Below are 26,541 nucleotides of genomic sequence, written 5' to 3'. Positions count from 1 at the left end.
TTACGATCCATCCCTCTCCTTGTCCCTTTCTCCCGCGCTCCTCAGCCCGCTCAACCCGCTCCGGATGCTCTCGTATTGCACGCTCCCGCGCCTCAGCAGCTGGCTCGCCGCCATCAACGACAGGCCGGGACTCGCCGGCCGCGGGGTGCCAAAGCGAGACCCCACGTCCAGGCTGCTCGCGACGACGCTCGGGCGCCCACCAGCCTCCCGATACCCAACGCCATCACCGACGCTCTCGGCCGCGCCGGAAGAAGCCGTCAACAGCCCCGGCGGCAGGCCCAAAACGGGTATGTTCCCCTCGGCAACGGCGCCCGAATCCCCGCAACCATCCCGATGATCACCACCCGCAGGAGGAGCGCTAGAATCCATGGATGAAATGGGCACCAACGCCGGAGACAAAGCCAACCCGTCATCCGTCTCGCTGCCGCCGTCCGGCCCGGTCTCCGCCGCATGGCCCGCCGCCGGCCCTGGAGCCGGCACGGCGGTCTTCGCCTCCCGATAAAACACCTCGAGCGCATTTGCGTCGCTACAGAACGTCTCGAGCTCGTTCTTAATCCACCCGGCGTCTTGGGAGGTCCATCCGGGCACCCAGGTAGGGCCTGCGTTGCCGCAGCCACCGCCGCCAGGCTGTGAGTTCTTGCATTGATGCTGCGTCTGAGCATGACCTGCATTGCATGTGGTGCCGCCGCTTGGAACCTGAGCAGACAGGACCGGCCGTAAAGAAGGAGAGCGCAGAGACGAGGACGGCATCGGTCTGAAGAGCGGGGACGAGGCGGGGCTGCTGGCGATATCGTGGGCGGTGGATGGCGGCACCGAGGATGGGAAGCCGTAGGCTGGTGAGTAGGAACTCGGCGTGATGCCGCGGACTGAGGTGCCTTGGCCGTGGATCTGACTCTGCTGCGAAGGCTCGCCGCCGCGCATCTCCTTGTGCATCACCTCCCTCTCGCGCGCGGCAAAATTGCGGCTGCTGCTGCTTAGGCGGTTGGCCAGCAGCAGGAAGTGGCCATCGTCCCTGATTTGGACCAAGACGGTTCCTGAGCGATGAATGTACTGTGTGTACTTGAAATCAGGCTTGCCCCATGAATACGACACCTCGACATCGCTCGGGAAGTTGGACGCAGCCTCCATGTCGAGGACAAAGTCGAACTTGCGGAGGATGGCCTTTTGGTAGAAATGGCGTCCCGGCTGGGCCTGCGGGGTGAAGGAATTTGGGTCATAGTAGGTGAGGGGCGATTGGTCTGGAGGCAGCACGGCGAGTTTGATCAGATAGGGCTGGCGGAACGGGTTGACCTCGCTGATGGCGGATGCTTCGGCGATAGGTACTTCGACAAGGCGTAACCCGTACTGGGCGGCCTCGCGGCCCCAATTCTCGAGAGCGTCCTCGACCAACTTGGCCGTCACGTTCATCCAGTCGATGCGGATGTGATAACAGTTGTCCGGGTTGTGGAGCCGATCGTAGTGCAGCTCGATGATCTCGGGGCGGTAGGACTTCTTCCGGTGGTCGACGTCGTACTTGATGACCCTGCTGAGCATCACCTTGGGCTTTTTGCCAGCCGGGGCACCTGGTCCCGTCGGCGTGGTCGAGCCTGAGGCCGACGGCGACGCGTCGTCGTGAATCGATGCCTGGCGCGACCACTGCTCACCCACCGGCGTCGAAGGGACCGAGCCGTGGCTGCGCTTGGAGTGAAACCAGCTGGGAGGATGCGGCTTCGCATACTCGCTGCTGATCTGGTAGAAGTACTGGCCATCCCGGAACGGGTGGCGCTTCTCGACGTGGACAAACAGGCCGCCCTCTCTCTTTCCATCCCGCTCCTTATCGTTCGAGGCCATGAGGCGGTTGCCCAGGGCCTCGGCCTCTTCTCGGGTTTCCAGATCCTCAAAGTTCTCGAGGAGCCAGCTCGTCATGTCGGAGCCGATGAAGCAGTTGTAATGCAGGCGGAAATGCCAGCGGCGGTTTTGCATGCGGACACCGCCGTGCTCCACGGGCTGTTGAATGGCCTCCGCAAGGGCGCCCAGGTTGATATTATGCTTGGAGAAGGGTTCGCGAGTGCGCACCAGCTGGCCCTTACGATCGGTTCCTTCGAGCAGGGGCAGCGTTTCGAGCTCTGCGGCGATCACGACGGACGCGTCTTCCGTCTTGTAAATGATGTCGAGCGGGTTCGGGTCCTTCTTTGCGCTGGCCTGCGGGGCGCGAGGGCGCTCGCTTGGCGAAACATAGCGATACCGTTGCCATATCTGCGCAAGCTTGCGGATGCCCTCGATGCGAATTTCTTCCTCGCTATCGCCAGCATGGGTGCCCGGAACGGAGGAGCGCCTGCCCCCAACGGGAATCAGCACGAACCTGGCGCGCCAGAACCGAAGGTGCTCGGACAGCTCGTCATTGTGACCTGCGATGAAGGCATCAATGTAGTTCCAGTTGCGGTCGATGCGCTGCCGGACGAGCTCGAACTCGCTCGTCGTATAGCTGTGCTCCAAGAGAGTACGGATGGCAGGCTTATAACGGGGCGGTTCGTCATAGCCCGAAGGCACAGACGGGGCCGTGGGCTTGCGGACGAAGATGTTCACCTCAACCTCGGTGCCATTGACGCACGACAGCTGGTGAATTGTGTTGCCGCGCGACATGAAGATGCTAGCGCCATCCTCGACAACGTGGTCACGCGAGAAGACATCGGCGACGCGGACCTGCTTCTGGCCAAAGGCCCTGGCGACGGCCGGGCCGACGACAATCTGGAAGCCCTGAGTGAGCCGCAGGCCAACGAGCTCACGCAAGAGCTCGTCCCGGGATCTCGGAACCTCGGTAAGCTCGTCGTCAAAATTTTGCGAGACGTTGTAGGGCTGACGCTGGTACTCGGTCTCGAACTGCGCCTTGGACGGGAAGAACTCGGTCGTCAGAGGCACCGAGGCCGGCGAACACAGGCTCTTCCACTTCATGACCCGCATCTCTTGGGGCCGGGGAAAGACGTGCTGCCAGCGGCTGTAGAGCGTGGCCATGTCAAGGTCGTTGGCATTGGGGTTGGACGGGTTCAACACCGTCAACCAGGGCGATAAGGAGGCCGTGGGCGAGAGGGTGGACGGCAACTCCGGGATGGCACCTGCAAGCAGCTTGGAGTTGTACAGCTTCTTGGCGTCCTCGGCCCGGATGGCGTTGGAGTACTGGATGTCTCGGTCGTGACCAGCCGGCTCTGGCCGAAGCGTTGTCGAGATGACGGAGCCCGATAGCATATTGGCGGCTGGGTCCTTTGGACACGGATGGCCTGCACGAATGCTCACAGGGCGCGTGGGAGTGTCTGGGGGCGAGTGAGCGCCTGGCACGTACGAGAATGGCGCTGCGAGGCCTGACGTGGCCGGAACTCCCGCCGTCAGCCGCGACGACGACCGCTGGCCGGGCTTTACCGGGGGCATCTTACGCAGATCCTGAGAGCTGCGAGATGGCGTTAGGGATCTGGAGGCACCCACGCTCTCCAAGCTCACCTCGGCCGTGGCGATGGCGGGGGCGGCGATGCCGAAGCCCCGGTTGCCCAAGCTGATGTGACGCATGAGCTTGTGAGATTTGGTCGTCAAGAACGACGACGATGACGACGATGCCTTGGATGTCGGCCGGCTGGGCTCTGTGATGCTAGCTGTTCTGCTGCTGCTTGACGTTGAGACGGCCTCGGCTCTCTCGGAGCCCAGGTGTGGATAGGCTGACAGCTCGGGAACCGTCTGATGGACAGCCCTGGAGGATGGCCGACTGCGGTTCACGGTCGTCTCGAGGAGGTTCGCACCCACGCCCTCGGCGTGTTTTCTAGGCGCCTCGCCAACGGGCTCGCGGACATTTCTCGCGGGGCCGCTGCTGATGAGGGCTAGACGAGAGTGCAGCTTGGCTCGACTGTCGTCATACTCCTGGAGCAGTTTCCAAAGCGAGCGCTCGCTGTGTTTGTTGTGGCGGTCGGGAGCAAACTTTTGGAAGCCGTATACGTGATCGTACAGCGAGTCGGGCACCTTTGTGTTCCGGAAGAGGACGTTCCCCTCTGCGTCGACGCGCGGCCTGGGGCACAGCTTGTGTGCGAGCACCGCCTCGAGCGGGAAAAAAGGATCGGCGTACAGCGGCTTCGTCTCGATTTCGTTGGTCTCCATAACGCTCCGCATCTGCAGGTCGTACATGCGGCATCGAATAGGGAACTCGTCGGGGCCGTGGGCGCGAGCTGCGTCCGAGACGGACAGTGCTATGCCGTGATAGGACAACTCCTCCCTTGAGTCTCCGGTCCAGTAGGAGACGTGAAGCCACTGGGGAATGGCCGATAGCCACTCATCGCGTCGCGACGCCGGGTCGATGCCCCCTCCGCCACTGCCATCCGGCCTTTTGCTTGGCGAGCAGGATCCCGCAGCGCTGTTGTAGCTGGTAGACAGCAGGGTAGCCTGCTTAGGAGTGGTCCCGAGGCTGAAGTCGCCCCTGGTCGTCCGGGCACGGGAGGGCGCCGGCCCGGCCGGGTGCGGGTTGCGGTATCGGAACAAGGGTACCGAGTGCAAAGGAATCTTGGGGATGCAAATCAGGTCGATGCCGATGCCGCTGCCTACCAGCGCCTCGGTGGTGCGGCGCAGGGCGTCGTACTCAACCTCGAAGACGCCAGGGCCCGGGCTAATGACAACGACCGAGATGCCGGTGCGGGTCAAGTCACGGTCGATGTAGTCTTGCGAATAGAGAGTGCAAGCCATATTGATGGCCTCGAGGAAGTTTCCATGGACGGCAAGGGAGGCCTCGGCCTTGATGCGGTTGAGCAGGACATCCGAGTCCTCCCCCGCAGAGGACGACAAGGACGACGACGCGGCCAGGGCGGTCTGGTGGTGGGTGCTGATATCCTTGCGGAAGTAGTTGAACTCGCGCTTCAGCTGGTGAAGGATCCTCGTCCACTCTCCGCTGCCCATCTCGCTGACGACAACCCGGTAGAAGTCCTTGTAAGGACGCCGATCGCCAGAATGCTGGATGCCCGTGTAATAATGGTGCTGGGCGTCGGTCCAGGCGAGATCGGTCGAAATGCCCAGGTCGTACTCAACGCGGGCAAACAAGACAATGGTGACGAGGTGCCTGACCTTGAGGGCTGCCCACTTCTTGAAGAGGGCCGGCAAGAACCCGTTGACGACCTTGGAGAACATGATCTCGCCAGAGCCGTCGGCGTCAAAGTCCCACATCTCGCGGGCCATCTGGATGAAGAGCACGTAGCGGGCCGACTCGCTGCGGAAGACGGGTTTCGTGTCGCGGCCGAAGAAGGCCGACTGGGCCTTGCGGCCGTTGACATAGACGGCTATGACCTGCGCCTTGATCGTGCCGAGGAAGTGGATCGTTTGGCCCTTGTAAACAGTACGGTCGGCAAGCTCGCCGACGGCCAGGCGCCACATGTCTGCGCGGGAAAGATACTGGTCCTTGAAGGAGAGCTCAACGTGGGATGCCTCGACAACGGGGTTATCCGGGCCGATCTGAGACCGTGTCAGGGGGGCAAACGCAGGCGCTGGCGAGGGAGCAAGCTGGCAAACCATACCGGCGCGATGGTGACCTTGGTCCCTTTCCTCATGCCAAAGGCGTCGGCGATGTGCTTGGCGACGAAGACCTCGACGGTAGCGTACCTCTTCTTGAGGTCCTTGGGCATGTCCGTGGCAATGCAGACGTAGCGATGGTTGGAGCAGGGGGTGGCGGCCTGAGCGGGATCCCTGCGGTCGGGCTGAGAGTGCTGGGGCTTATCGGAATCGGGCTTGAGAACTTCAATGGAGACGAGGCTGCCAGGTCGTATGTCGTTGTGCATCAGGTTAAGGTTGAGCAGCACTCTGTGCTGGGTCATGGACTCGTTGATCGTGACAGTCCATGCTCGCTCGGCGCGCAGCCGAGACGAGGGACGGTCATAGGGGTCTGTCGATGGCGCCGGTGAAGTCACGGACGATGATGGCGGCAAACCTGTCGCCGGGGCCGCCGAAGCAGCAGCCGCCGGCGACGCGGCATTTCGCGATAGCATGAGGAATCAACTGGGGGAGTTGGATGAGACGGGGCCGATCAAAGATCAAGGGTCAAGCAGTCATGCATGCATGCCCGTCCTGGCTTCTGACAGTCCGAATCAACAAAGGCCGCCCCGGAGTCGTCATGTCTGAGCAAGCAACATTGAGAATGCAATGCCTCGGTCTTTGTGGGTTGAAGAGGGGAGAAATATTCCCAGAAGATTCCTTAGGATGCCCTTCCCATCTTGGATCCTGCGCTGCGTCGTGCCTGCGCCATCAAGCCGGGAGGTTAGCAGATGCCGGCAGAATCTGTGATGTGTGGGGCATTTGTGTGGGACCTCTCACACCGCCTTCCTGTCCGATGCTTGCCGCCTGCGCGTGTGGAGTCTCGGGTGTCGGATGGTTCCACAGCCGCCGGGAGCTATGAAAGCTCCCGGACCTGCTTGATTGTTGCCCGATGGGACAGCTCGGATCTTGTTTCTCTCTTGTTCCTCGATATCCTTGGTTGTTTGGCGTCCTCCGCACATCCGGATGAGGTCCCGCGTGTATCATGCCGTTTACGATACCTCAACCCTCAACCCTTGGTTCATTTGGCCATGATCTCGTGGCCTTGCTGAGCTTCCCCAGCACAATACCTTCAGTTGCACCATCCAACGCACCACCTGTGAGTCTATGGCGATCAGCAACACATAGGTGTACCTGGAGCTTCCTTCTCTAGCAGAAGGACGGATATTCGAATTTATGCATTGGACATTCTGCGCGAACGGACGATGGCCATTCTTGTTCGGGAAGATGAACCCTACGAGAACGGAGGCATCTCTGTGCTTCCCAGCATGCATCTAGTTTGAACTATGCATGATGTGGTACTTTTTGCAACGTTTCCTATCGTGGCACAACCGAATCTATCGGACTTTAGCTCTTTGTCAACTGAGACCACCGTATATTGCCCTCTTCACTCTCACTTGATCGAGTGGTACCCTAGATCCTGTCGTGCGAGCTGCGTCCAAGGCGAACAGACAACATCTCGCCACCAACAGGCCCTTGGTTCTTGACCATGCTCCAGTGGTGATTTCAAGTGTAGTTTCAAAAGTCGAGATGATCCGGTGTCTTTCCATCTCTCTGGTGACGGAAACCGGGAACATCTCAGGCTTCCTTGCAGTGCCTGGCAGTGCCCCTTGGAGCTGGCCCGCGCTCTTCTACGTGTATCACGCCAGCCTGTCGCAACAGTTTGGGCTCCCTTTTTACTGTCAAGTATCAGATAATCCTATGACAGCTCTCGGACTTCTTGAGTCAATCTCACCATGCTCTGGTCCCTGAGACGAGCTCGGCGCCGGCGGCTGGTCACGTCGCAGTCATCGCTGGCGACCTCGGAGGTCCTGATCCGGAGCCGTCTCGGGGCCCTCACAGCCCTGACATCTCGTCACACCTGACTGCGCGTTGTTCCCTTGTTGAGAAGCCTCGCTGGCGTTTCCTTGACCTTCCTCCCTCTTCAACTCCGAGTTGACACCAAATTCCCCCACCATCAACACTGGCAACAGCAGCAGCCCACGACATCATGAACCGACTGAGCGACAAGCGCAAAGTTGCAGCAGTCATCGCCCTCTCATCGGCCTTTTTCCTAGCCGAGCTCACCGGTACGTCTTGAGAGTCTTGTGCTGGGTTGACGCAACACCAGGCGGGGAACATGCGCTGTCTGGAGGTGCTGATCATGGCAAAGCTGCCTACATTACTGGCAGCCTGGCCCTCATGGCCGATGCCATCCACTACGTGAGTTCTCGCATAGCTTCGCACGCAACAGGTGGTGGAGATTCCACTTTCACACTGACTTCCGGTTAGCTCACCGACCTGCTCTCCTTCGTGGTGACGCTCGTGTCGATTTGCGTACGTTTTGATGAAGAGTTGTCGCTCGATTCGCACCCGTCGTGGCGGAGATGAGGGCATCCGGAACCGGTCCTGACATCAAGCAGATGGCGGAGAAGACCGAGTTTCGCCAGGACTTTTCGTACGGATGGCAGCGTGCGAGAATCCTAGGCGCCTTCTTCAACGGCGCCTTTCTGCTGGCCCTCGGCTTCGGCATCATGCTGAACGCCATCGAACGTTTCACAGCGCTACACAATGTTGACCATGTCAAGATAGTCTTCCTTATGGGCTGTGTGGGCCTGGGGTTGAACGTTCTCGCAGCCCTCTTTCTTCACGGTGCGTTAGCCGCTCGCCGTGGGAAACCGAAAAGACGGTAACTGACATTTATGTTCCAGATCACCATGGACACCATACCCATCATCAGGGTCATGAGAATGATGATGACGATGTTCATGACCACCGCCAACACCACCATGGAATTTCCGAGAACCCCGAGGCCGGCATCCGTATTGATACTCTCCAGAGTCGGCCGGCTGACGCTCACGCCAACGGTTCTGCCATCGCCAGCACCACCGCTGCTGGCGACGGCCACCCCACTCTCAACCTGGACATGGCCGAGCTTCACGCCAACCACAGACACACGACGGCGGCTGCCGGTATCGCTGCGGTAGCTCGAGGGCGCGACCTTGGCATGTTGGGTGCCCTCCTGCACGTTCTCGGGGATGCCCTTAACAACGTTGGCGTCATCGGTGCCGCTCTCGCAATGTGGTTCGGCGCCCCGCACGACCACCGCTTCTTCTACGCAGATCCGGCGGTCAGTGTGGTTATCGCCATTATGGTGATGGGCTCGGCCTGGCCGTTGTTGCGGAGGAGCGGCAAAATCTTGTTGCAGAGTGCGCCCCGCGGTGTCAAGCTGGAGGATATCCGGCACGACTTGGAGAGGGTGAGTAGTGGAGCGTCGCGAGACAGGCTTGAGTGAACGGCAGGTGACACTGTCGGGTGGAACGGAGAGGTCTAATTCAATCTCAATGCTATTCTAGATTCCGGGTGTCCTCAATATCCACGAACTCGTGAGTTTCGTTTGATATCCCTGAGCACCTTGCCCTCTCCAACTCATCATCATCAGAAATGCTGACTCCCACGCACCGTACCAGCATGTCTGGCGCCTCGACCAGCAGAAGACGATCGCCTCGGCCCACCTCGTCGTCTCCGACCCAGAGATCTCGAGCTTCCTGGCCCTTGCCCGCATCGCTGCCCGCTGCTTTCACGCCTATGGCATCCACTCGGTCACGCTGCAACCCGAGCTCGCCGCCCTCATCGCTTCTCCTCCTCCTACCTCGTCGTCGGCGGCCTCCGGGGCACGAGGCTCGTCCCTAACCGGGGCTAGCCCTCACGCCAGCCCTCACGCCGACGCCGACGCCATCACCGCCCCTTCGATGGTTGAGGAGCCAAGCAACAATGGGAATAACGGGGCCAGCGGAGAGGAGGAGGACAGCATAACCAGCTTTGGGGGTGGCACTCAACGCAAGGCTGTCACACCCGCTCCAATCTCAACCAGCGGCCCCGACCGCGGCCGTGGTCATGATCGTGATCCTGTTCACCATTCCCAAGGACAAGCCGAGCACCATAACGGACCCATCTTACGGGCTACGACAGAGTGCCAAGTCATGTGCCCGGGGCAGGAGTGCGAGGCTCTCACTTGCTGCGGGGGGCCGCGGGACTCGAGGATGAGACGTGGAGACTAACAGCCCGTCCAGAGGGACGGACGCATAGATATTCCCATCCATGGCGACTCCCAACTTGGTGATGATCGCGGAAACAGGGATTGGACGTTGCGTTCAAGCGGCGAGAGAATTAGCTTTGACCAGAGGTCGACAAAAGTCCACATCGGATGAACCCGAGTTCCTGTCCCCCCTTCTCTGTTTCTCCTCCCTACGTTCTCCAGCACACCCTCGTATTGTTATTGTGGTGTTGATATGCTCGTTGGCCTGCCAGTCAAGCAAGCTTCAACCCTGAAGCTTGGCCAGATGCCTGCCTGCCTGTTCTAGCTGGTCTTTGGCCCTGCTATGGACCGCATGTGATCGCCCGCCGAACAGCAACTCAGGATCGGGGCAAACGGCATGCGATGCGCTACCGCAGCATCCCGCATCCCCTGCACATGTAGGTAGGTATGCAAGGAGCGAGAGGGATGTTCATTCATTCCACGAAAAAAAAAAAAAAAACCTTTGGATCTGATGGACGAGCAGAGCACGTCCCATCGACACACTAGCCACTAGCCTCTCTTCTCACATGCACTCGCATGTGATGATGTGGCGGTCTGCGTAGCGCGGCGTTCGCTTTGAGTCCCCAAAATAGTAGGCGGTGCCAGACCCGTGGGGCCGGATCCTGGAGAGTTTTCACCCTACACGTGTAGGGGGGGGAGAGAATCGACGCAACGCGCAAGGGTGCGATGGGTGTGGTATGTACTGCGTAGTTAGTTACTGCGTCACTAGCCCCAAAGAACGAGTTTCGGCCAGGGGTTTTGGCGAGCGTGGGGGTGGGGGGCCGTTGGCGATGTGTGACGAAATCAACCAGCACCTCGAGCGTGTCATTGTGCAGCGGCTCATCTAGGGTCGCTGTCGATGCGGCACTTCAGTACGTAACAGATACCGCGTCCTTCCAGCCAGCCGCGCGGGCGAGGGCGAAGGGGTCTGGCGGCGGCAAAAAGCAACGCTGGCGCGTGGGAGGGAACGTCGCTCTGGCGTTTGCTGCTTGGATACGTTGCGACGTTGCGGTACATACACGCTCCTCCCTCCCGCCTGGAGTTCGGAGATAATTGCATGCGCGGGCGGCACAAATGAGATGAGATGAGATGCGCGAGGCGATCGGACGGCAGGGAGGCGTCCCAGCAACACGAGCTACGGAATCGAGGCCTGGATCGGTCGCGGGAAGAGATCAGATCGGGTTACGGCCGCTCTAGCCTGCGGACAAGTCAAGGAACCGGGCCTCCCTCTTCCCAAACCTGATTCCCCCGTTGGCAAGCAAACCGTCCGATGAAACTGGCCGCCTCTGGAACGCAGTGGCAAACCGGCCGACGCCACCTAGTGCACCGTTTAAAAGTGCTCAAAGTGCCCAAGTGTCGCGCCGGACCGGAGATAGCTCCGGCGTTGACCGGCGCTCTCCGGGTCCCTCGCCGTGTCGAAGCCCAATTGGGGTGGCTGTCATTGGCTGCGTGGCATTCCTTCCGTGCAGGCTGCCAGGGTTGTGGAGTTGGACGCACCGGCGCGGGAGGGGAGGGGGGGGAAGAGGAGTTCGATGGGGTCAGCCCTTGGGAACACCGGCAAGGCACGCGACATGTCGCACAGGCAAAGGAATCTTCACCACCCGAAAGTGAAGCCACGATGCGTGTCCGACGGATTGGATGAAGGGAAGCAGGGTGCAAGGTTTGCAAAGCCTGCAAAGCCTGCAAAGCCTGGAATTCCCGGCTTCTTCAGGGCTCGCGCTTTTTGGAGGGGCGCGAGTCGGCGACCTCGATGGTGATAACTATTATCGAGACGTTGAAATCCCGCAGCGGACCAGGGACAGGGGAACCAGGGGTGATGATGCGCGGGAGCGATGGACCCGACCGGCGCGGCAGAGAGCGAATTGGGCGTTGAGGCACGACATAGTTAACCACAAACTGCAGTGTGGACTCCCATCGTCCTGGTTGCGTCCCCTCTTGGCGAACGATCCATTCAGGCCTCGTTTTCGGGTCCGCCGCGTTTTTTCCCAGCGTTGTTACTTTGTACACCCACCTGGAATCTCGGCGAGGCGGGTGCGTCAGAAACGAGATGGGCATGCCCGATGCCAGGTTCTCGATCTGGCGACGGGTTTTGCCAGGGCAGGTCGTTCCCGGGGTTGCCTGGGTTGCGATCACAATGCTCACCGGCCGAGATGGGGGATGTCTTTCCAACCGAGCCACGGGGAACGTCACGCGACACTGTTTCTCCATCATCCGCCTTCGGTCGTTGTCGGCCTTGTACACGTGTAGCTTCGCAGGCCAGTAGAATATTGGATGGATTGGGGGGGCAGGTCTTGACGGGGCCGCCGACCCGCGAGGGCAGATGAAAAGAAAAGGCCGGAGCGGGCGCCGTCGGCGGTGGCCGGCGGTGTTGGGACGCGAGTCGAGCGTGGTGGAGTGGAGAGGAGAAGAGAGGGAGGGTGGGAGCGTTCAAGGTGAGATGGCGGCATGAAGGAACCTACAGCAGACAGAACCCGACGTGCAGCAGCACATGATGAGCAAACGTAGGGAGGTAGGTAAGTACCTTAGCAGGTGGTGTAAGGCAACCAGGTAACTAGGTAGCTAGGCAGTTTGGAGAAGTGTGCGCGATGCACAGAATCTAACTTGCTACGCGTAGGTACAAGTACATACACAGTACCTACGCAATGCAAGGCTGTTTCTTCCATGCCCTGTTGATGAGCGGGTGCCCTAGGGGGTATGGTGGCCGGGGCTGTGCTGCTGCACGAAAGCCACACGTGAGCCTGGGTGCGTGGAGCGTGCCATCAAGACAATGCAACCCAAGTACTGCGTAGGTACGCCGTCACCTCCATCTATAGTATACTCAGTAGTACGCAGTACAAACATGCACATTCTGCGTACTGAACGTATAGTAGTACGTCCTAATACACCGTAAGGTACCGTACCTACCAGGGATGGGAACTCCACTCATATCTCCTCCACGCTGTGCAGCAAAAGGGATAGCCACTGCTGCGTACTATACACCGTACACGGCGAGCAGCAACGTTCTGGGATGCAGCAGATGCCGCAGATGCGGCAGATGCAGCAGCAGAAGCAACGATGCAAGCGAACCAGTCTGGTGCACTGCAGTCAGGACCGACCTGGCTGCCCCAGGTCCCTCCTCCCCCGGTCTCGGCAAGCAGGCAGGAAGGCAGGCAAGCAGATGGACCAGATGGACACAGACAAACAGGCAAGAGAGCCCCGCCAGCCTTGGAGAAGATGGAAGGGCCAGGGGTCCCAGATGGATTCTCCACATGCCCCATCCTGCCCCACTTGCCCACATGCCTGGCTGGGACTGGCCGGGACTGGACTGGGAAAAGCTGGGGTTCCATCTGTCGTCCGTCTCTTTTTGCGTCTTTCACCCTCTCCCTCACCACTCGCGCTCCCGGGTCTCCCTCACCCGACACCTTGTCGTCACCGCCATTCTGGACCTTCTCCATCCTTCCACCCTGGCCCAACCTGCCGAGAGGCAACACAAGAGAAGGGAGGGGGGGCTTGGGCCTACTAGTACGCTAGTTAGTACCAAGTCAAGATTTGGTCGAGGTCGAGGACACCCATCGAAACCATGCAACGCAGAAGCCAAAAGCCCAATGCAAGCAATCAAAAGTCCCATCCTCGTCGTCATCCCCCGGCCTTTTGCTCAACTGGATGCGAACAAGAATGCCGCTTCGAATGAGAGCCGGTGCTGGCCCGGCAGGACCCTAGACGCCCTTCTCTGCTCCCACCCGTGGACTCTTCAAAGGGATCCCATCCCTTGACGCCGCAGCCGCGCAAAAAGGCGTACCTTGTACCATTCTTCATTTTCATTGCCACGATCCGAGGACCCGAGGATTCCCTGCTGCATCTCGTCCTGTTCTCCCCCTCGCCGCCCGCCGCCCCTCGTCCCCTCTTCTTTTCGTCTCCATCTCTCGCCTCCCCTCGTTCCCTCTCCACCCTCTCCACTCGCCTTCTCTTGGTTCTGCGGCTCGCCAGGACTCCCCTCGTGCCAACTTCTCCACCCGCCCACGCCTTCTGCCGCTTCTCGATTCTCCTCGTGCTAATCTTGTCGGAAGCCCTGCAGGAGGAGATGGGTTGCCATTGAACCCCCCCCTCCCCCCTCCTCTCCCCTCTCAGAGAAGGAGAAATAAAACAAACTCAAGGCCCATCCGTAATACTGACGCCCGCTCAACAATCCTACTGCACCACGCACGGTAGGTGTGTCGTGTGCTCCTCTTACACAGCGTGTCGTGGACGCCTCGCAATCCCCCGTCCCCCACGCCCGGTCGCTTTCGCTCTTGAACCCCTGTCGGAACCACGCTTCATCTCTCTTATTCAACACCCCCCTGCGAGCTGCTGCCCAGCACCCTGGACGCCCACCGTTACCACACGCGTGTACGCAGAGCACGAGGTGTAACGGACGGAGAAAGAGGCTCGAAGCCGTCACGAGACCCCCAAGCGCATTGACCGGTTCTCTTCAACATCGCCAGCACCGTGTAGTACCAGTCTGCTTTTGCAACCCCTCTCCGACGCTTCCCATCCCACGGCTGCGCTCCCTGCATGGCGGCCTCGCCAAACCCGCCGGCGACCATGCGTGTCCAGACTGCCGCTGCTGCTACCGCCGTCGTCGCGTGAAGGGCTGCTCCGCCGACGTCTTGCACGGCGCAACCGGCTTGTCCGCGCCTCCCTTGCCTCTGATTGCCTCTTATTCCTCGGTCGCCGCCACCCTCCGACATGCTCGGGAAGCTCTTCAACCTCGGCGCCGGCGCCGGCTCCGGCTCCGGCTCGGGCGCCGTGTCCTCCCCGCAGTCCTCGTCCCACCGGCCTTTCCCCCTCGAGTCGGTCCAGGAGGACATGCACACGCGCCACCTGCTCTTCCCGGACCCCCAGGACCTCTACGAGCACCGCGCCAACCAGCTGTATCCTTTGTCCGGCGGCCCCGCCTTCGCCCCGGCCGGCTCTCCGGCCGCTGCCTTTGACTACAGCACCGATATCGACCTGGACGTGCGCGACGTCCGCATCATCATCATGCAGGATGCCCTGAGCTCCGTCGCCGCCTCGCTGCTCTACGACAGCCAGCCCGCCCCGCCCGTCGCCACCGCCTCTCTCGACCGTCCCTCCGCCACCGCCGGTTCCTACTCGGTCCAAGAGCCCCGCCGGAATCCCGCCCCTCCGCGCAAGCTCAGCATGGGCTACTCGCAGCGGCCCCCGCCCCCCCAGCCCGGCAGCCCCAAGATGCGGCCCCCGCCCGCCTTTGACCGCCGGCCTTCGGTTCACAGCCGCAGCCAGGCCTCCGCCGAGAGCGAGTCGCAGCGTGCCTGGCGCGAGTACCGCGAGGAGCTGGCCACCTTTTCCAGCTGCATCTTTGGCAACTCGGAGCTCATGGCTTACAAGGGCACCTCGACAAAGGTCCACGTCGTGCCCTCCGATATCCGTCCCGCCGACTCGTTTTTCGGCGACGGCCGCGGCTCCCTGGGCCGATCCGCAGCCACGAGGGCAAGCCGCCTCTCGCAGTCCTTCACCTCCGAGCACCCCGTCATGTTCCCTCACGCTCCGTCCTTTGGCGGCCCGGGTCGAGCCTCGGACCGGAAAAAGGTCCTCATCACAAGGCTGTTCCCCGTCACCCTGCCGCTCGACGAAGACGGCGCCTCTCGCCTCCCCGTGGACCCGGCGGCCCCGGGCGTCCCAGGCGCCCAGGCCACGGAGGACGTCAAGGCCAGGAAAAAGTTCCAGCCGCGCCAGAAGCGCACCCCCATGTACGCTGTTGCCCTCATCATCACCCTGCCGCCATCGCCGGCCCACTCGGCTCCGGCCACGCTGCGCTCCGGCGCGTTCAGGGGCCCCGGCTCGTACGCCGAGCAAGACTCGTTCCCCTCGTCCTTTGGCTCCGCCCGCCGCTCCGGCTGGACGCTGGTCAATCACGGCCCTGGGCTTGGCGCCTGCGACTCGTTGGACGTGGGCTACGGGAGCGACGTTGAGGACCACATCGACGCCATCACGCGTCACTGGGATATCATCATGAGAACCCTGAGCCACCTGCAGTCCGTCGTCGCCAGCACCTTGTTCTCCATGCTCCGCCAGGTCGACCTGGCATCTCCGGACCCCGTCCCGTCCATCCCGCTGGCCGCACGAGGCCTGGGACGCCGCGGAGAGGACGGCCAGGGCCCCGTCCCCAAGCTGCCCAAGACCAACGCCAAGCACATCACTCTGCTGCCCAACTGCCTGCTCGATAACCACAGCATCACCGCCGAGATCGATGCCGCCAAGACGCGCATCGTCGCCGGCATCCGGGCCTCCCGCGTCGCCACGGGCCAGAACCGCTGGCCCATCTGGCGCGAGGAAGCCCGCTGGGTCGCCAAGTGGGCGGGCTCGAAGGAGCAGGGTTTCTTCTTTTACAACTTGCTCACGGGCTTCCTGGCGACCCACACCGACTGGCTTCAAGCCCTCGGCCCTCCCGCCTACCGCCGCCAGCACCTGCTCCAGCAGCAGCAGCAGCGGGGTCGCTCCGAAGAGGATGCCCTCCTCGTGCCGGCGCGCACGGTCATCCTGAGCGACGACAAGATCGCCGCTCGCCGCCTGGTCTTCCTGCTTTCGTCGTTCCTCCCGACGTCGCAGCCGCTCCCCGGCGCCCGAGCCCCCCGCCCAAGCACGCCTGCCTCCTTCGGCGCCCTGTCTCAGTCGCCGCCGTCCTTTGTCGTGCCCATCCTCAAGGAGGAGTCGCTGCGCAGAAAGATCAATCGCCGCACCGCCGGCGCCCGCGTTCCGTCGCATTCGCGGAACCTGAGCCTGCAGACCTCGAGCGGTGCGCGCTCCGGCGCCGTCCCGCCGCCCCTGGCCCACCTCAGCATGGACAACCGCCACGAGAGGCGCGCCTCGGACGCCGCCTCCGTTCGGACCGCCCATGTGCCCATCCGCGGCAGCGACCCCATGGCCCGGAAGAGCAGCGTGGCCGCCGCCGCCGCCACCACCGCCACCGTAACCCCCGAGACCAGCATCCCTCACTTCTCCACCGTCTACAGGGCCGACATGTTTGGCCCAGGCCGCCCGGGGAGCAGCAACAGCGCGGCCGCGGATGACCTCAAGCGCTTCGCCCGGGACGAGAGCCCGGGCTCGCAAGGTTCGAGCACGCGAGAACGCAGGCAGAGCTCGCGGTGGAGTGTCCTGAGCGGCTTCTGGAACGGTCGCAGAAGAGATTCCACAGGCCGCTCGCCGGTCTTCAGCGACCTTCATGACGCGCCCTTGGCGTCGCCCGCCAAGTCACGCCAGCCGTCGGTCGCTGGGGGCGCCCGGCCGGTCCTCACACCCGAGCCCGCCGATATCAAACGGAGCGTTAGCCCCCACGACACTTCGGCGGCTGGGCTCGCAGATGCCGGTCCGGCGCCGACAGAAGCGACCGTTCCGGGCGAGCGTCCGGACTCGTTCCAGAAGGTCAAGAGAACCCCCGCGCTGCCGGGCGCTTTCGATGCGCCCGTCAAAACGTCCGTTAATCTCGACGATGGCGTCATTGATGTCGACGTCCCGCTCCCGGACTTCATCACGTCGTTTGAGAGCGCCGTTAGCTCGCCGTCGAGCAGCGGCTACCTCTCCGCCTCGGGCTTTGGCACCGGCCTGGATGCTTTCGAGAACCTCTTCCGCTTCGCCACCGACGGCGACGGGCCGTTGAACGCCGCCGGCTGGCTGCAGCACTACCACCCGGATTTTGTTTTGCAGGCCCTCCCGGCCCAAAAGCAGTCCAGCGTGATCGACGAAATCAAGTCCTCGATGCGCGCCGAGCCGACCCCGCCCCTGTCGGCCACGCCCTCGTCCCCGGGAGATGACGCCGCCCACGCGACAGAACGATGGGTCGACGTCTCCTCCGCGCTGGTCGCCGACACGACGACATTTACCATCACCCGTATCCGATATCGCCGCCTGGTCCGGCTGCGACCGCCATCCGGCTCCGGCTCGAGCCCGACAACGTCAGCAGCGGTAGCGTCGTCTGCAGCCTCCTTCATGTCGCCCTCCAATACCCCGCCGCCTCGACGACCGTTGAGCTTGGATGCGCCGCTGCGGGAAGAGTTCATCGAGGAGCCCATCGTCGCTTTTGACGACGTTGTGGTCGAAGCCGTTGAGCGCGTCATTGCCGCCCCGGGGATGGGGACCGTTGCGGGAACCGAGGCAACGGTGAGCAAAGCCAGCTCGGCGAGCTCGTCGAGGTCGACGAGCAAGCGACGAGGGAGAGACAACGAGATGGACAGGGACAGGGAAAGCAAGGCCGAGAGCCTGTCGATGGACCCTCCTGCCTCCGGGTTGGCGTCGGCGTCGAGGTCGACGAGGACGTCCCTCGACGCGCCGCGGCCTGCCGGGTTTGACGGGGATTATGCTACGAGCGCTACGAGCACCGGCAATCATCACCCCGACCAAAGCCACCGCTCCGCAGAGCCGACGCCGGTCCGCGGACTTGGCGTGCCCTCCTCGGTGATGGTGGAGTACTGCCAGCAAGAAGTGCCGCGGTCGCAGTGCAAGACGGTGCTGCTCACCGCGCTGGAGGATATCATACACGACGTCCTCGCGGGGAGAGAGGAGGAAGAGGAGGAAGAGAGCCATCGTGGCGAATCCGGCTCCGTTGGAGAGGGAGATTCGGAACCTTCTCCACGAGAGCAGCAGCAGGACCACCGCCGGGAGCAGGATCAGGAAGAGAGGCTGCTGAAGCAGAGGCAGCAGAAGCAGAGGGCCAGGGAGAGGGAGAGGGAGAGCCCGCTCCGCGAGGCGGTGCGCGGGTGGATAGAGGGGCTGGATGCCGCTGTTGCTGGCGTGGAATGAACGGTTGTGATGTGTCAAGGAAGAGGTGGAACCGTTTCATGATGAAGGGGAGAGCAAGGGATCGGTGGCGTTTTTTTTTTCTCTATTCTTGGAATTTCTGTTTTGTGTGTTGATACCCCCCGTTTGTCTGTGTTGAGGGTTTCCTTTGCACCGGTTTTGCATAGCTTTGGCGGGGTTTCGTCTTTTTTTTGCTCCCTTGGTTCGTTGGGCTGGGTATTACTGAGCTAGGTGTCCTGTCGGTTGGGGGCTTCCATGATTTCTCTGTTGGATGCGTGCGGGTGGCTTTATTATTGGTGGATCGTACCATGCATGGGCTGGCATTACACACGGACATCATGATGGCATACAGGGAGTACAGCGAAGACATGTTATTTTTTCCCATTTCACGGTTGACTCTCTTTGATCGTTGAATTGCCTTGTTGAGTTTGATGTAAAAGGTTGGTTGATTTGACTGGGTATTATGCTATGACTACCTTACCTATGCAGGTTGTGTGGTTGGTAAACCGACCTATCAATATCGTCATCATCATCACCACCACCACCGCCACCACGACTGATACCACCCCATCCCACCGTTTTGCGTGCTGCTACTCACCAGCGATGTACATACAGCGTTGGATGCTAGGTGCTGTACAGTACCGTGGTTGGCCAGGTTGGGGTGTGCGTTGGGATGTGCTGCAGTCTTCACACGGACCGTGGGGAATGGAGGAGGAAGAGGAGGAGGAGGAGGAGGAGGGTAACGTCCGTCCGGAGAAAGGCCGGGGCGCGACATCGGACCTGGACTTTACGACCCTAACCCCGGCGAGTTTGGTTCCGGTGTCTGGAGCTGGATTGCTGTGGTAGGTCAGGTGCCGGCAGACTTGCAATCCCATTTCGGCCTGGGGAGGGGGGAATTCGGCGGGAGGGTTGCAATGTTGTTGCAGCATTCACCCCGAAGAGACATATGTATACATACTATATTGGTATAGGGTTGGGGGATGCCTACCTGCCTACCTATCCACCTACGTACCTACGGTAGCTAGCACCCTGGCTGAGGCACCGTGGAGAAAGCGAGGGGGCCTGCGTGTAAGCAAGCAGGCAAGCATGTAGATGCGCGTATGTGCATCATAGGTAGGTCGTTTCAGATTCGACGTTGTGTTGGCGTACCGGCTCCTCTGACCATGGTTCAACGCATGCCCTGGCTCGCTGGCACGTTAGGTGTCGGGTTACTAGCGCAATCCCCCTCGCCGCTGGCCCGTGTTGTTACTCTGGGGGATGGCCGCGGGCCCCCCGTCCCCCCGGGGCCCGTAGCATTTGTTGAGCTGGGTCGTGGAAAGAAACCGGGGTTGAAGAGGCGGCGGCAGTTGGGATCGGGAAGTGGCGCCCTAGCCATTCCATGCGGAGAGGACGGGGGTTGGGATGGTCTCTTGGTGTTTTGCCATGTCGTTACGGTGCCTCTTCACCTTTGTGTCGTACAGGATTGCGGAGGGCTGCTGTGTCCTGTGCAGGTCGCTGTTGTACCGAGGTATGGACCGCGAGGGATGGTTGGTGCAGCAGCGGCAGCAGCGGCAGCAGCAGATATGCCGGATTTCTGGCGTCTCGCTTTCAGAGAAGCCCGTTTCGAGAAACGCACAACCTTGTATGCGGCGTGCTGCATGTATCTTCCTTTCTGTACAATCTACGCCATTTGATGCTGCTGCTCCTCCTCAGTTCTCCCTTCTCCCCTCTTCTGCCGACCAGGATCCTACGCAGAGCAGCGAGCGTCGCATGCACCCAACCAACACGCCACACCACACACTCGTCGAACCTGGGGAGAGGTCACCTCAAGCATGCATGCCTCCTTGGCGGCTTTGGGGGAGGTGGTTGGTGTCCCTCCCTTCGCCCCCCTTGGCCTCGTCGACAGGCTGATCCTATCGCGCTTCGCCTCCCGCTGCATCCCCACCCCGGTCCTTCCATGAACCTTCTAGGGCGTTTCTCCGAGCATGCGTCCCATGGAACGCCGAGCCGAGCTTGTCCGGGTCGGTGGCCAGCTCAGTTGCATGCATCTGGCCTGGTGATCATCGGACAAGCACAAGCGGGCGATGGCTAGCGAGGAGAAGCACCACCGGCATCTGCTTAGCGTGTATAGTACCCCAGGGTCCGCGGAGGACAAAAAGCGAACCAGGGGAGAAAGAAGCCCCGAAGGCAGACGGCGGCGGCTGGAGACGACGGGGCCCATGGGGAACGTATCCACCAGAGGTGGACATACGCGTACGTAAGTAACTTGCCTTCAAGGCCATCCTCAGCCGCCTTGCCCGTGCGCGTGCCCCGACGAGACGGCGGATCCGGACATGGTCCCGTTGTGGTGTCATTCTGGCGTGGATGCGGGCGTGGTGGGTGCGGTGGGCATGATAGGCGAAGCCCGTGGGGTAGCGGCGCGATGGGCAAGTCCCGGCGCTAATGTTAGCGAGCCCATCAGATACGCGGCCGCGCGCGCCTGTGTACATAAGAAAAACGTGCATTCCTTTCCGCGATGGGTGCAACCGCCGCGCGCCAGGGGTGGCATGCCAAAAAGCCTCATATGACCTCGTGTTCTGATGATGATGAGGAAGAGGAGGAGGAGGAATGATAATGTCCGTGGGCGCTCAGACCCGGACGTGGTAGAATGGGGCCATCCTCGAGGACGGGGTTGTTTGCAGAAAACGGCGTCGAATCCGGGGGAACCGGACGAGTCGGACAAGGCCCGTGTACTGTTGGTCACGTTCAACGGCGCGCCAACGGATGCCGCGAGGAGGAGAGAGGGCGCTGTGGTGCCCGCAGCGGCTCAACCGCGAAAACGGCAGAAGAGGACTGTAGCACAGTGCACATACTAATAGTAGGCGGGTGACATCCAAGAATGGATACCATCCACGGCATGAAACGGGCAAAAGCCAGCGCAGCATTGTCTCAGAAAGGAAGGTGGGCAACCAACGCGGCACGTAGGGACTTCTTCGTGCCTATGGTATAGTAGGTACCTTAGGCATCGTTGAGAACCAGTGACGCGCCAGCCCGGCGGGTTGCGACGTGCTGTGGTGGGCTCGGCGAAGGCGGCTAACTAGCCGTTGTGTACACAGTAGTTAGTTGCTGTACGCAGACGGGTAGCTAATTAGGCACCTGGTTAGCTGCTGCGCCGTGGCACATGCCAGGCCTACTGTGTACGGCGCCGCTGGCTGGCTTGATGCGCCCTTGCAGCTCTTGCAGCCTTTGACGAGTTCCTCTGACGAGCGCTTGTGGTCTCGTCTTCAGCCGCAGCCTGGGGAGGCCTGTGTCAACGAGCACTCCCTACGGTAAGATGAGATAGCTGAGGCGTGCGGTACATCTTTGTTGTTTTTGCTGCTGCTGCTGCTGCTGCTGCTGCTGCTGCTGCTGGACGTTACCCCTGGCTCAGGGAGCGAGCGTGATTGGCCAGCTATTCCGGGCATGCTTGTTGGCGCAGCAGAACCTGAGACCAGCGCCGCCGTTGTATAATCACTAATAATGAACCAGTCACCTACGCAGCAAACAACCTCGGCCGCCACTGCTCCATGGCTGGCTGCCCTGGCTCAGTCAGCAACCCATGTTGATGCCCGTGATAGAGCTTGCTTGCTCGGTACCTATCCAGTGCCAATGGGCTCCTCAGCTCCTCGCCGGCCATGGGCATGCAAGAGCTCAGGGTCAGTCAGCCTCAACCTCCATTCCCTTGGATGTCTGACAACCTTGCCATCTCTAGTAGTACACAAACCTGACAACCGGAAGGGAAATTGGGGAGCCTCGCCGCCCCCAAGCTGCCGATGCAGCTGCAGCGACCGATCGATCTCCCGGGGACCCGGCCCCTGGCCATTCTCCCCCGCGCTGCTGGCCTTGCATGCCCTGCGTCGGGCTACTGCTGCGTACTGCGTACTGCGTACACGGGCTCGTTCCGTTCGGTAATCCCTCCCCCCCCAAGGGGGCATTGGCTTGAGCGGGATTGGCCGCTGCTTGGCTTGACAGGGCCAGGCCAAGCTTCCGCCGGCAATGAAAGGGTTTCCCTCCGGCAATCGGCATCCACGCAATTTCGATCTCTTTACAAGATCTGCCACCTCCTCCACCTTGAAACATCAAGCCTCCATCCAAATGCCGCTTCAACGTCTCATCCATGCCCGACGCGGAGCATTACCGCCGCTTCCATCGTCTATCCGGGCCGTGATAGATTAGCCTCCCCAGGGCAATGTCCTACGTCCACTGGTCCCAAGGCGATTGCGTGCCTCCTTTGCCTCCTTCGCCATGCGGCAATCCATGGAGCACAAGCAACCCCGTCCGTCCGCGCGCTCCCTGATTGCTCTGAGCCCTGCAAGGGGCATTCCGCCGCCAGGCTGGGGTTATTTTTCCCCTGCTCCATATGCCGGGTCCCGGCAGCCAACCCGAGCCGCAGGGCCTCGTCGACGTGTGTTCCAACAGCGGCGAGGAGGACCGCCAATCGCCTGGGCTCCGTCCAAATCAAACAAAGTGCCGCATGGAGGACCAAAATGGCGGTCGCTGATGTGAGCGGCCCGATGAGATGTCTCCGGTCCCTGCCCCTTCCCTAAGCTGCTACCGTGTGTCCACTTGGGCGGACATTTTTGCGTCTGAGGTGATCAACACAACCTTGCATTTCCTTTATATATAGTAGAGAGAGCCCTGGCTCCCGCCGTATCACTGGGCGAGGGCTGCTCGGAGGCTGCGCGCCGATCAATCACCTGGGACATCAGGCGGCCCACGACGCATTTCAAAGAAGAAAAAGAGAGAATACAAAACAAAACATTCTCCCCTTCTCGGGCTCGACTTGGTTTGTCGCTGTCAGTGATCGCCAAAGAGACCCTAGGCCTAGGCTTCGTCACTCGGACCGTCGAGCACCATCCATTCCCTGCTCCTCCTCCTCCTCCTCCTCCTCCTCCTCCTCCTCTTTCATCGCCATGCGTACGTCTCACGGCATCGCTGCCGCCCTGACGGCTGGCTTCCAGTTGGCGGCGGCCCGCCCCTGCGGCGGCGGCAACAACAACAACAACAGCACCGCCGAGTCCGCGCACCTCTGGGTCACCACATATCCTGCGGTATGGGGTCAGTCGGGCAAGGTCATCACGCTTCAGCTCGCTCACTCGCGTCTCACGTCGGTCGCCGAGTCGGAGGCCTGCGGCGTCAATCCGTCGTGGCTGACCCAGGCCGGCGACGTCCTCTACTGCGTCAACGAGGCCTGGGGCGCCCCGCAAGGCGATCTCTACGCCCTGGCCATCGGCAGCAACGCTGCCGTCACCAGGCTGGGCGGGGCCAAGACGCGTCCCGGGCCTGTGAGCAACACCGTCTACGGCAACAACGGCCGCGGCCTGGCCGTTGCCAACTAGTGAGCAGCTCGACACCCCCCCTCCCCCTTGGCCTCCCCAAGAGGGTGCCCAACGCTAATCTGCCGCACACCTAGCGCCGGCGCCGGCATCGACACCTTCAACGTCGAGGACCCCTCTGCCATCACCCTCATCAAGACCGAGGGTTATGCCCCTCCGGGTGATAATCAGAGCCCCCCGCAAGACGTGTCGCGCCCTCACCAGGCGGTTCTCGACCCCACCGGAGACTTTCTCGTCTTCCCGGACCTGGGCGCCGATGTGCTCCGCGTCTTCAAGGTGAACAAGGAAACGCTCGAGCACGAGATCAAGGTGCGTCATGGAGCCGCTCCCCTCCTCTCTCTCTCTCTCTCTCTCTCTCTCTCTCTCTCTCTCTCTCTCTCTCTTTCTCTCCCAGGACTCCGAATGTCAAAGTCCACCTCAGGCTGACTTCTCTGGCAGGAGGGCTTCGTCTATCCCCCGGAGGAGCGTGGCACGGGTCCCCGCCACGTCGCCTTTTACAAGGCCGGCGACAAGACCTTCCTCTACGTCGTTGCCGAGCTTAAGAACCTCATCCAGGGCTTCTCGGTCGAGTACACCGGGGACGACCTCAAGCTCACCCGCGTGTTCAACGCCACCACCCACGGCGACGACCAGGCGCTTCCCAGCGGCACCGCCGCCGCCGAGATTTACGTCTCTGTAAGTCCACCGCTACCCGGGCGGCATCCTTCTGGGAGACGAGAGAGCCCGCAACACGTGCTAACCACGCCACGCCGCCTCCCTCCCCCACAGCCCGACGGCAAGTTCATCACGCTCTCGTCGCGCAACGAGAGGTCGCTCGAGTTCACCCTCGCCGACGGCACCACGGTGCCCTCGGACCCGCTCATCACCTTCAAGGTCGACCACGAGTCGGGCGCGCTCGAGCTCGTCCAGGTGGCCCCCGCCGGCGGCATCAACCCGCGCCACTTCTCCTTTAACAAGGACGGCACCCTCGTCGCCAGCGCCGCCCAGTCCGACAGCCGCATCGTCGTCTTTCGGCGCAACGTCGCAACGGGCGAGATCGGGGAAGCCATCGCCGAGGCCATCGTCGAGGGCAACCCTAACTCGGTCATCTTCCAGCAGTGATGAGGATGACGACGACGCGGGGATGCATGGAGCCTGATACCCTTTCGACATGATTCCTGCTTCTTTTATTCCTTGCATGTTGGTGCGGCGGTAGACAGACTTTTTTTTTTTTTTCGCACACGTTAAAACGAGATCCCCCTCCCAACGATCTGCAGCGATCTGCGACGTGTCCTCAATGCCGGTGCATGCTACGCCGTTGGTTGATCGCAGGAAATCATGTTATGCAGAAAGACCGAAGCGGAATCTCCCATCCCGTTTCAGGGGCTCGACATCTTGCCCGCCCCCGCCCGTTGTGATTTTACGCAGTGCCATCGGCGCCCCGCGCTGGGGTCGCATGCATACAACGTGAGCGTTGCGTAGACGCTGAGAGGACGGTAGTTTCGTCGGTGCATCTCGGCGGATTCCCCCCCCCCCCCCCAGCATCGTCCATCGGCCGTGTCCTCCCGTAAACTTCACACGTCCATGCTTGTAGTAGGATCTCAGGCATGCTCAGGCATGCATTCATCAAAACCCCTCTCCCTCCCCCCCTTACCCTCCCCGCTCTTTGACGCGCTCTACGACATCATGCGACAATCCTCTCCACCCCCCCTGGTCGACCCGGTCGACCCCAGACGGGGATCAACGCATGGAGTTGCCAAATCCGGGTCGTCCCTTGAGCGAAAATCCAACGATACGTACATGGTCGCAAATGCCGAGAGGAGAAGCATCCTCTCACCACAGAGCATCCATCCCAATCCCACCTCCTTTCCTAGGTAGCGTGCGTGCGTTACGTCCCGAGGCAGCGAGATCCGTGAGGAACGTAGTGCGGGGTCCGGGCCGGAGCATCTAGGCCCGGCCCCACTCCGGGCGCCGCGGCCCACACAACCCGCCGAGGCAGGACCTGGAGCCGCCGCCAACCGAAGCGGGGGTCGGGTGTCACGCCGCTCCCCGCTCCGAACCTATCCCTCCTCCCGTACCTGCGTGCCCCGATCAGGCATACCGGAGCCGCCCGAGGGACGGGGCCGCCCGGAGAACACCAGCGGGCACTCGAGGCTCTCACCATGAAACCACCGTCCCCGTCTGCTGGAGCTACCCCTCGGGCCTTGGGCTCCTGAGGTCCGTAACGGTCCCTTTGCTTCTTGAGCGGCACATCTATCAAGATGGCAGACCACTCTGGGAGCAGAGGCCTGCCTACCTGCCCACCTACCGGCCTACCTACCTAGGTGAGCAAGTACGTGCGCTCTAGAAGACCTACCTACCTAGGCACCTACCCACCTACGGACCTACATGCCTACGCACCTTACCTAGAAGGACGCCAATACCGGGCACCGAATGCACGTACGGACATATGCACAAGATCGCCGTAGGTGCTTGTCCCGCTCGGCAGATGCGAGGGAGGAACACAGACCAACCGCCTGCACTGCACTGCGCTGCGCCGCGCGCCCGGCACCCTGCCTCGAGCCGAGCTCCATGCGCCGAACTGCATACCGCAGAGGAGAAAGACGGGCTTGGTTTCGTTCACATGCTGGGCGAGGCGCGCGCGCAAAGTCCCGCGCGGCCGAGCCGTCTGTTATCTGACTACGAAGCAGGATCAAACACACACACACACAGAGACACATACATACACACACACATACATGCATACGTCGGCCGGCGGCTCTCTTTGACAATCTTTGTGAGGAGTGCGTGAGGAAGGCGAAGGCTGGAAGGGGAACAAGCCCGTCTTCCGCGAGCGTTTCGCCTCCCGCCCCTCTCCTCTCCCTCTCCTCTCCC

At 61.6% G+C, this 26,541-nt stretch overlaps 4 protein-coding genes across 4 annotated transcripts; 3 read left to right on the top strand and 1 right to left on the bottom strand.

Moving 5' to 3' along the window:
* VTJ83DRAFT_4969 (uncharacterized protein) lies at positions 1-5,984 on the bottom strand (the record flags this gene model as incomplete). Its single annotated transcript, XM_071011516.1, has 2 exons — positions 1-5,454; positions 5,517-5,984. 2 exons carry the CDS (start codon positions 5,982-5,984, stop codon positions 1-3), a joined length of 5,922 nt encoding a protein of 1,973 aa, XP_070866419.1.
* A 1,535-nt stretch (positions 5,985-7,519) lies between these two features.
* VTJ83DRAFT_4968 (uncharacterized protein) lies at positions 7,520-9,569 on the top strand (the record flags this gene model as incomplete). Its single annotated transcript, XM_071011515.1, has 7 exons — positions 7,520-7,598; positions 7,682-7,731; positions 7,801-7,845; positions 7,932-8,160; positions 8,220-8,767; positions 8,865-8,894; positions 8,979-9,569. 7 exons carry the CDS (start codon positions 7,520-7,522, stop codon positions 9,567-9,569), a joined length of 1,572 nt encoding a protein of 523 aa, XP_070866418.1.
* Positions 9,570-14,290: 4,721 nt separating this feature from the next.
* VTJ83DRAFT_4967 (uncharacterized protein) lies at positions 14,291-18,358 on the top strand (the record flags this gene model as incomplete). Its single annotated transcript, XM_071011514.1, has 1 exon — positions 14,291-18,358. One exon carries the CDS (start codon positions 14,291-14,293, stop codon positions 18,356-18,358), a length of 4,068 nt encoding a protein of 1,355 aa, XP_070866417.1.
* Positions 18,359-23,265: 4,907 nt separating this feature from the next.
* On the top strand, positions 23,266-24,789 carry VTJ83DRAFT_4966 (uncharacterized protein; the record flags this gene model as incomplete). Its single annotated transcript, XM_071011513.1, has 4 exons — positions 23,266-23,690; positions 23,766-23,997; positions 24,127-24,363; positions 24,457-24,789. 4 exons carry the CDS (start codon positions 23,266-23,268, stop codon positions 24,787-24,789), a joined length of 1,227 nt encoding a protein of 408 aa, XP_070866416.1.
* Between the last annotated feature and the right edge of the window lie 1,752 nt (positions 24,790-26,541).

Source organism: Remersonia thermophila, chromosome 4 (genome assembly GCF_042764415.1).
Source record: "Remersonia thermophila strain ATCC 22073 chromosome 4, whole genome shotgun sequence".
In the NCBI taxonomy this organism is placed as follows: Eukaryota; Fungi; Ascomycota; class Sordariomycetes; order Sordariales; family Chaetomiaceae; genus Remersonia; species Remersonia thermophila.
This window is presented reverse-complemented; position numbering and strand designations above follow the sequence as displayed.